Below are 9,855 nucleotides of genomic sequence, written 5' to 3'. Positions count from 1 at the left end.
CGATCCCAATACGAAGTTCGCGAACATCAGGGATATCCATCGGGCTCAAATCGAAGCGGGTGAAAAGGAGGTTATCACGGCTGAATCCAGCGACTCTGAATGCCCTAGTGAGGCTGGCAGCTGTATTGTAGTGGGTGTGGTTGAGGATCAATAGTTAATAGTAATGAGGAGGTTGGGTTGTGATCCCATCGTTTTTGTGGTGCCAGAAACAGGGCGGTGCCAGGAAGTGGGTATGTTGACTTAGATCAAGTGCTAATGCGGGTTCAACTCAGCTGAGACTCTCGATAATTTGTGCGGCTGAGGGAACGACCATGCCAGAAACGAATTCGGTTGCATGATGCTACCTTACGATGGCGTTGAGCTAGAAAGCTGAACCCCATCCCTCTTTTTCTCTCGCAGTCGGATTGGCGCCTATTATCTCATTGAAATGCGAGATGTCCCTTTCTTCGTCGAGAGGGATATCCTAATTGCACAGGCAGAAAAGCGATAGCGGTATTACGACCAGACAACAGAATGATAAGTGAGGCAGCTCGAGAGGGGAGGACCGAGCTACCTTACAGTCAGGACAATCACGCATTCTTTCTATTTCTGAAGGGAATCGGATGCAAGTCTGAAAGGTTCTCACTGAAGCAAGGTGATAAGGACAATGAAGCATCCCCTCGCCTCCGCCCTGATAGCTTTGGTCCCAGGGCATCTTCAACTGCTGATCAAAACCTCCTATCATTCATAAGAGCGTCGACGGTCACGCAGTAGCCGATGAATTTGTGACTGCATAAGGTGAAATGCCCACGGACCCATGACTACGCAGGCAAGCCGCCATGACATGAACCTGTTGGCACTGAGATGGTGGAGGTGCCAAGTCACGTCTCACAGTCTCGGGTATGAGCTCGTTTCTATTCATAATTAGTATTCTGCTTCTCAGAGGGTGACTTGAAGGCGGCACTTTGCTGGGTGAGCTGGTCGTAAACGAGGCATTACTCTCATGACCTATGGTGTCATTAGCTATGGGAGTAGCAAGAGCGTGTCAAGGTCCGAAGTCTCGGACATCGCTAAGTTGAGTACTTCAATAATAAAATTGCACAACGAACCCAACTAGAATGAATGTTATTATTTTTGAAAAGAAATATGCAGCATTTTCCTGTTTATTAGCGGAGTTTTCATGATACTCGAAAAGATGTTCTTGAATCTTTTAGTTTTTATGACATTCATAAACAAACAGGATTTCGTCTTCCTGTTTAGAGGAAGAAAGAATGAGAAAGAGATCTTCCCGGCTTTAGTTACGTAACTATTATTTCATGCCTGTCGCGTAGCGGATAGAGAAATGCACATTCCTCATAGTCCTTGAAGAATAGTAGCATTATTGTAGCGCATATAACATCATGAGATAACAAGAAGAATACACATCCACTCAGCGCTCGAGCATATGAACCTGTTCACCTTTAAAGCAATCGGATTTACCTAGATACATATGAGACAGAGGTATTTGAGGTACCTATGGGGTGAAGATAGGAAAGTACTAGTTCAAGCGTGCAAGGTGTCCTTGAAACTTTTCCTGTCGGTAGGCCGACACTCGAGAAGACGGCACCTCTAAGGCTTCAAGCAGCCACTAAGGTAGCGTCAATGAAGGATGCGAAGATGTCTGTTCAGTATTTTCAACCACATCTTCATGTTAGAGTTCAGCTCCACAGATAAAAGCGGTCATTCATATCTGTTGAGACCTCAAGGTTCTCTAATGGATCACTTTAACTTGATACCGCTTACTTCAGGCTCTCCATCTACAACGATTCACATACTGACAGACAGCCTTCGGACTCAACTTCAGATATTTGCATTCGACACTCGATCGCTTGAATCCATCAAAATGCGCTTCCATCAAGTACAAGCTCTCATCGTTGCTTCCTTGGCCGTTTTGGTATGCCCAAGATTCCAGGGCTACTCCATGGTTTATTACTAACATGACATTAGGCTTATGGATCAGCAACCACCAACCTGGCCCCCATTGAAGGGTATGAGAATTATCATCCCAGAGTGGGAGTTTCAAGATGATATCAACCCGAGAGCCGAGAAAGTCGTTTTGAATGGAACAGTTCAGGAGGTGTTGGCGGATCTTCGGTCCTACAACTCTCTGTACGCGCAGGTCTTGGGCCCTGAATCGGGTTCACCTACCACCTCTTCAGCCCTAGAAGAGCCGAACAAGTTCGATATTTCGCATGTCGTCTGTCATAAGTTTCCCTTGGGCTCAGTCGCCGTTGTAAAAGATGGCATCAACGAACTCAAACGCATCCGGCACAGGAGGGCTAAACTCGAGGTTGGCCGGGGAAAATGCGCTCTTATGACTTGTGAATTCAAAACTGCCATCTGGTGGTGTAATGACGTGAGTCTAGAATTTAAGACGACACTCTACATGCAAAGCTGAGTCGAGATTTTACAGGACGACAAACCAAAGACCATGAGAACATTCGACGGCATTGCACAGGGGGCTGAAAAGGTCTTGCAATCCTGCGCGAAGAGGAACTCACCTAACGTATTGCGATCCTCAGGACAGGCATTTGACAAGATGAAGTGGAGCGTTATCGTGCGCGGTGAGAATTGTTAATAACGAGAAAGGACAACTACGGGTTTTCGGGTGGACTTGCCGGATATCAGGTCAACGGATGCAGCTTGTAAATGCAAGTGTTTGACAAGAACATGACCTTCTCTCCAGTCTACTTATATTTCCTGTATTTCGCGCTCGTTTCCATGGCCAGAACGTTTGTGACATTGATGAGTCTATTGCTTCACAAAGTATTCCAGAAATCGATGAGAGTTCTCATTTGATGTCGACGGTCGGATGCAAATTGCTTCCGGCAGCTCACCAAAGCAAGATAAAATCGGAACCAAAATGAACAGTCTCACAAACGAATTTTTGCCATGTTTGAAATCGATATTGCCATGTGAACTAAGGTAAGATAAATTGTACAAGAGAGTAGTGTCCCCTTGTTTAGGTGAAGTTGGAGGTGCATCAAAAGAGGCGAAGAACTTTTACAACAAACGCCAAAGCATGGACAGTTTACAGCAAATTCTCGTCCACCTACTGAACGAAGCGGACTCAGGCGCTGACTCATATCATGACAACTGCGATCACGGCCATCATCACCACCACCTCCGTCATATCAAGGACCAACTCGACGACTTGGAGCCCCCTACACATCTACAATTGCTTCACCAGTTACTCTGTGTCCGCACACCGGACCCACCGCTCCCGGAAGACATTCTGGTCGGGATAGACTCGGTCCTACAGCAGCAGGCATCCCATCGTGTTCTGACATTAGCGGGTTCTATTCAACCGACAATAACACTCAAACGAGCGAACCATAAGAGCGTTAGAGTTACGCTCTGGAAAGGTGACATCACGACTCTCACCGGCATCACTGCAATCACCAATGCCGCAAACAGCCAGGGCCTCGGATGCTTCCAGCCATCACACCGCTGTATAGACAATGTCATTCACGCTGCTGCCGGCCCCCGGCTACGGGACGAGTGCTACCGGGTCATGAACGAAAGAGGCCGTGAACTCGGACCGGGCGAAGCGATAGTCACAGACGCTTATTGCCTACCAGCAAACCATGTGGTGCATACAGTCGGGCCGCAACTGCAACGCGGCTCAAAGCCAACGACAAACGAGACTCTGCAGCTCGCCCAATGCTATCGCAGCGTTCTTGCCACAGTCGAATCGCTGCCCGCGACGCCGGATGGCAGGAAGATTGTCGCGTTATGCGGCATCTCGACCGGCTTGTTTGCCTATCCGGCGCGAGATGCAGCAGCCGTGGCGGCCAGCGCGGTCGCAGATTGGCTTGAGCACCACGAGGATACGTCCATCACCGATATCATCTTCAACACCTTCACGGACGCAGATCATGCTGTGTACCAGGAAATCCTGGCTTCTCCCCCGCATACTTCATGGATGGGGCGGGCAGCGCCGACTTTTACTCCGCCGGCAAGTGCGAATCATCCGCCGCTGATCCAGTGCGACTCGCTGGACCGGGCAAGGCAGTGGTTGGACGCGGCTGACGCAGTCATTGTGAGTGCCGGTGCCGGTCTCCCTGCTTCCGATGGGCTGGATTACACTTCGTCGGCCCTGTTTGCCAAGAACTTTCCCGGTTTCTTGAAGTATGGGCTGCGAACTCTGTACAGCGTCTTTGGCTTCAACTCCTGGCCAACGGAACAAGTTCGCTGGGGATACTACTTCACCCACTTAGCGATGGTCACGTCTTGGCCAAAATCCGGAATGTACCGAACGCTCATTTCATGGCTTGAGAGGTTTGGGGAAAACGCGCATGTGAGGACGTCTAACGCCGATGGTCTCTTTGTCGCAAACGGGTTATCACCAGAGAGACTTTCTACCCCTCAAGGATCGTATTCGGTTTTCCAGTGCCTGGCAAATTGCCGACCTGAGGCAACAGTGCCATCGGCACCTTTAGTTGCAGCTGCGCAGGCGTTCTTAGATCCGGTATCTCAAATACTGACAGAACCGAGCAAGGTCCCCCTTTGCAAGTTCTGCAACGGCAAAATGAACATCTGCGTGAGGGCAGGGCACTGGTTCAACGAGAAACCCTTTGAGGATGGGGAGAAGAGATGGAAGCAGTTCCGCCGGGACGTGGTGCATCGTGAGGAAAGGACAACAGTGATCCTAGAGCTTGGCGTAGGGATGTCGACGCCGGGGGTCTTGAGATGGCCTAACGAGGATCTCGTCATAAGAGGCGGGGGAAGAGTGAAGCTTGTGAGGGTAGGCAAAGGACCTGAGACGGCCGTCCCATGGGATTTGGAGGCAGATGGGTTGGCGACAAGTATAGACGGCGAGATCTCAGCGGTGGTGAGCGAACTGCTCGCGGCACGAGCGTAGTTGAGATGGGCGCAGTCAAAGGATTGGTGCCTGCTTCTGAAAAAAACTTCGGTCGATGGAGTAGGGCGTCTCATGCCGAGCATCAGATATTAGGATGAAGGTAATCGATGAGAGTCTATTCCCGAAAAGGTTTGACTCAGGAGCACCTCAAAGACTACAGGCTGAAGAATCTCAATTTTCCAAATGTCAGAAACGTGCCTCACGAAATAGAAACCGTGGACCTGCATTTCCGCCACTTGTAGAGAATGCTAAACCACTCATGACGAGGGACATACGATGAGTACGATTCGTCCCTTAGGCGATGCATGAACTCTCGACTAACGACTTTGGGTCAAGACTTCGCCAAACACAAGCTTTCACAGCTGTAGCCATCCGAGAGGATCGGAGAGAGTTGCCCTCACAGGCTTTCTTCCGTGCTGTGGTGGTCATGACTAGCCCCCTGCTATGCCTCTCTGCCCTACGTAAAGTATGTTCTTGGCATGTAATGCAACCTCGCGTAGGTAGTCCTGGTTGTACCTGACGTAGGTAGTAGCCTTGCATCTTTACGCATCTTCTTGCCATCCATCCCACCGGGCCATAGGATTCCCATAACTACATGTACCGCCTGGCACCCGAGTACTGCAGGCATGGCTCGGGGTAGGGCGAGTTTTGAGGTGTCTTGGCAGCTTGGCAGCGAAGATCAAACCCGCGTGCGGCGTCAGGGGCGCGTCAGGTCTCGTGCGCACAGCGGGCCTGGCGACTCGCACCAGGCCTTACTGTGGCTGAGGAATTCCCCCCTTTTACACTATGCGCTGTATTGCGATTGGTTTGCCAGATGATGATTGATCTACGCAAGCATCGCAGGCGCGGGAATGCAAATCATTGTGGTTCTATGGGAGGAAATCATTGCGGCGAAGGCTTAGCTAGGGGGGGGGGGGGCTCACGGGACAGGAGATCCACCACGGAAGACGGAATCGGCCGAGAGAGTGGGACCGCCCAGCCGGTTCTCGGCTCCGATCCGGGAGAAGGCGAAAAATCCAAGTGTTCAAGAAGAGGCCTGAGCAAATGCCAGTGCTACGCAAGGCGGCAAAAAAGCTCCGTGTAGACAAGCTTTACAGCACACGACTAAACACAACTAAAGATAAGTCTTCGAAGGCTCAATTGCCCGTGAGGCTGCCTGAAAGTGTGTCGATGTTCCTACCTATCAAATCTTGACATGACCCTTCTCGGTTTCTGCATCAGCCGGACCTCCCGAGTGCTCGTCCAAGTATGACTGACTGGGATCGGACCGTGGAACCTTACGCAGTAGAATGTGCGCCTCATGGCATAGAGGCGATTCTTGCCCACAAACCAGAATAGCAAACGGGCGTCTTCTGTGTGTCCCATGCTTCCCAATGCGATCATATCCTGGGATACAAGCCCCCCAGTAGAGACCCGATTTCGCCATCGTGTTTCTGACACAACTCTTTTTGCCAAGCTTATTTTTCTCCGCGCTTCCATTCGAGCGGGGTGGACCAGTTCCTGTTCCAGGTATGCTGCGGTGTAGCACGGACAACACGAATCACAGCTGGCGACTCAGCCAGCCGCGCCCCCTTCTCCATGGGTCTCCATGGATTGGCTGAGGCTCTCGAGTCCTAGCTGCGTGAGCTGCGTGTGTGGTACTGGCAATGGTTGTGTCTGCAGTGTCTGCAAGATCCAAGCGCAACGGCCCCCCTGTATCAACTTGCCCCTCCGTTCCCTGTCAGGACGTCTAGAACTGCCATGCTTGCATCGGAGCAAAAGGCAACCGATACTCCCTGCCCAGGTCTCCCCCATAATGAAGCCCACCTATTGTCCCTGGCCACCCCCGGATCTTTCAAGGTGTTCTTGTGAACAGGGCCACATTCGCCTCGCCTGGCCCTGGAACTGATTTTCCCCAGGGTCGATGGGTGATCCACAGAAACGAGAAACGCCTGGCGGTGCAACGACAGTCCTGGAAACCACCGGCGGCTCATGCGATGGTCTCCTAGGAATCGTGCCCGGCTGGCAGTATTGATTCACAATGATCAGCGAAACGATGCGCCCCTCCTGCATCCTTTGCCATGTCAACGGCGATCAAATCCCCCAGCCTCCTCCCGGAGCTGGAGGCCTTCGTGCCTCCGTGACTCCGTACTCCTGGCGGGCCACCTCCTTGTTTCCCCTTCCCACCACTTCAACCTATTCGGAGTGGTGCGAATGCTACTTTGAGTGGATACTTCGGGCAGCCGAGTCAAGTCTAAATCCCAGAAGACCAATGAGACTGGGCAGCACGCCAAAGGGCAGAGACAAGCAAACGGGAGTGGTGAAGCTTGCCCTGGCGTACCTGGCACTAAGCGCTAGCTCCCGCGGTGCCCAGCTGAGAGTACGTAGTAATGCATAGCATCGCTGCGTTCTGCAGGGACTTCGCCTCTCTCAGCCCGTTGGTGATTTTCTATACGCCTTTGTCCCATTTCGGTATTCCATCCGTAAAACACCAATATGCAGAGAGTGGCATTGAGCACCAGTGTCAGGCACGACACTGCGGGCATGGCTAAGCCCAACATGACATCTCAACTTCTCATCGTTGGCGTATCCACTATCGTCCGCTGTCCAAGTTCACACAGCAAGTTGCAACGGGGTGGGCTTTAGGGGCCTTTGTTCCAGAAGATTGAGATGATAGCCGTCAGAGATCTCTGCGTCTCTCTCCATTCTTTGGTTCCCAGTCGCTCACGATTACGCTTCCACTATGGACGAACGTACCCAATGGCCGAGCGCAGGTTCGAGACTTGAAATCGCGCCGCAGGGCAAGCATCACCTCTGTCGAGTCGCCTTTTCACAGACTCTCCGCACGGCCTCTCTTGTCTCGCCAACGTGCGGTACCAACCAAACCAAACTAGTCCAACCAAAACGGGGGAGACAGAGACGGGTCTGGTGTGTTTGATCTGGGCTATTCTCTCCCGTGCCCTGGAATAATACGGGCGTGGCGCAGATCCTGGAACATCATCTTCCCTCCCAGGCACACCAGGGATGTGCGACAAACGTTTTCTGATCTGCGACAGTGTTTCTTCCCCTCCCTGCCCTCTTCGAGGAGGGGGGAGGACAACGCGATCGCGATGCGATTGGCTCTTCAACAAGGTTCGAACCCTTGTCGGCTCCCACACAGAGCCTCCCTTCGACGATCCGAATCGGAAAGGGCCCAGTTTCGAACTTGTCTCCATCACGAGATGCGGTCGTTCTCGCCGGTGTTTGGCCTCATCTTTTCTCTCCCACTCTACAGTCTAAACAATATGCTTGATGTTGGGGCTGGTGTCGGTTCCAAGGGTTGCAAGGCACCAGACGGTATGTGCATCGTGCAGGCGACGTAGGAGATATTCTGCTAAGTTTGCCTTTCATGTGCTGGGGGGGGGGGGGCATACTGTAGAGTATCGACTCAACATCGTGGAATGTCGAGTACAAAAGCAACTGATTTCCTCCCAACCTTTTCTCATCTCTTCTCATCATCAGCATCAACATCTTCAGCTTTTCAGCAGTCTCTTCTCTCTTTCGGTTCTAATACCTCCTCCGGCAGGATACTACTCGTTTACACTCCTCTGGCAAGGAGCACCATCTCATTCATCTCTTAACTATTAGTCAAAATGTCTCTCAAGACCGTCGCTGCTACTGCTATCCTTGCCGCCGCCAACTTGGTGGCTGGCCACGGTGCCATCATCGGCGCTACCGGCGAGCTCGGTGGCACTGGCATGGCCCTCGGTGTTGATCTCAGCACTCCTCGTGACGGAACCCGTCGCGACCCCTTCCAGGCCGATTCCACCCGCTTCAAGGGCGAGGCCGCCGACACCTTCGGCGAGACCGTCGGTGCTGGCACCAACGACCTGGAGACTGGCACCAAGGCCATCATGGCCGCCACTGGCGACCAGCTTCCCCAGATCCGTGCCGGTGGCACCATCGACATGACCGTCCACCAGGTCAACGGTGACGGCGGTGGCCCCTACGACTGCATGATCAACGGTGATGCCACTGGCGCCACCTGGACCAACATCAACGTCCCCGTCACCGTTCCCGGCCAGAACTCCCGCAACCGCGTAAGTCACATCGTCTTCTCACTTCAAGCACTCGATACTAACAACCACAGGCTGGTGCCATGACCGACTTCCCCATCAAGGCCGAGATCCCCGCTGGCCAGACTTGCACTGGTACCGTCGCCGGCCAGAGCAACGTCTGCTTGGTCCGTTGCCAGAACGCTGCTCGCGCCGGTCCCTTCGGTGGTGTCGTCCCCGTCCAGATGGCTCAGGCTGGCAACACTCCCGCCGCCGCTCGCCGCAACCTCGCTCGCGCTGTTGCTGAGTCTGACCGCCAGTTCAAGCGCATGATGAAGCGCGCCATGGCCATTGAGGCCACCGACTTCGAGGACGAGGAGTAATTTAGTCATTCCTTTTGCACATATTCTAAGATTGAAAGGGTGGAGTGGTCTTTGAGGGATTACATGTAACAGTACTGGATTACTGATAATGAGACACGACTGCCTGCTCTAGCTGGAGTATGGTCCTTCTACTTTTTTGCGCCTTTTCGCCCTCATCGTGACTTTTACCTGTGATTGAAAATGCCTCAGCGATCTAACTGGCCCCTGTCTCTTCTCTTGTAGTGAAGATGTAAGGAATAGGTGGAAAATGTCGAAACAACAGCTGTGGTCGGATGAGAACTATACAGGGAAACAGCATCCTAACATTCTGTCTCAAAATCGTCGCGCGCAAAACCTACCCCTGAAAGTAAGACATTCGTCAACTTTGCAATAAGACGACTTCCAAACTCTGATAACTCTTCTAGTGCGCGAGCGCTGCCTGCGCCGGACGAAAGACCGGCAGCACTTGACGATTTCCAAAATCTTGGAACGTGAAACGAAACAATGGTAAAGCTGGTTCACGGGCCACACACCACTTCAAAAACTCAAAGCGTCTTTAAGAAAGAAAAGAAAAATGGGTGGGTTGAAACGGCCTCTT

At 52.2% G+C, this 9,855-nt stretch overlaps 4 protein-coding genes across 4 annotated transcripts; all 4 read left to right on the top strand.

Moving 5' to 3' along the window:
• Nucleotides 1–2,008: 2,008 nt before the first annotated feature.
• CTAM01_16658 (uncharacterized protein) lies at nucleotides 2,009–2,596 on the top strand (the record flags this gene model as incomplete). Its single annotated transcript, XM_060532650.1, has 2 exons — nucleotides 2,009–2,374; nucleotides 2,432–2,596. The coding sequence occupies 2 exons, from the start codon at nucleotides 2,009–2,011 to the stop codon at nucleotides 2,594–2,596; spliced, it is 531 nt and encodes a 176-aa protein (XP_060372783.1).
• Nucleotides 2,597–3,040: 444 nt separating this feature from the next.
• On the top strand, nucleotides 3,041–4,882 carry CTAM01_16657 (uncharacterized protein; the record flags this gene model as incomplete). The annotated part of the gene is made up of 1 exon (XM_060532649.1): nucleotides 3,041–4,882. The coding sequence occupies one exon, from the start codon at nucleotides 3,041–3,043 to the stop codon at nucleotides 4,880–4,882; it is 1,842 nt and encodes a 613-aa protein (XP_060372782.1).
• Nucleotides 4,883–7,133: 2,251 nt separating this feature from the next.
• CTAM01_16656 (uncharacterized protein) lies at nucleotides 7,134–7,507 on the top strand (the record flags this gene model as incomplete). The annotated part of the gene is made up of 2 exons (XM_060532648.1): nucleotides 7,134–7,241; nucleotides 7,364–7,507. The coding sequence occupies 2 exons, from the start codon at nucleotides 7,134–7,136 to the stop codon at nucleotides 7,505–7,507; spliced, it is 252 nt and encodes an 83-aa protein (XP_060372781.1).
• A 986-nt stretch (nucleotides 7,508–8,493) lies between these two features.
• CTAM01_16655 (uncharacterized protein) lies at nucleotides 8,494–9,278 on the top strand (the record flags this gene model as incomplete). Its single annotated transcript, XM_060532647.1, has 2 exons — nucleotides 8,494–8,940; nucleotides 8,991–9,278. 2 exons carry the CDS (start codon nucleotides 8,494–8,496, stop codon nucleotides 9,276–9,278), a joined length of 735 nt encoding a protein of 244 aa, XP_060372780.1.
• Between the last annotated feature and the right edge of the window lie 577 nt (nucleotides 9,279–9,855).

Source organism: Colletotrichum tamarilloi, assembly GCF_030869305.1.
Source record: "Colletotrichum tamarilloi strain Tom-12 chromosome Unknown Scaffold_244.1, whole genome shotgun sequence".
Taxonomy (NCBI): Eukaryota; Fungi; Ascomycota; class Sordariomycetes; order Glomerellales; family Glomerellaceae; genus Colletotrichum; species Colletotrichum tamarilloi.
Note: the sequence above shows the minus strand (reverse complement) of the source record. Positions and strands in the feature narration are given on the sequence as shown.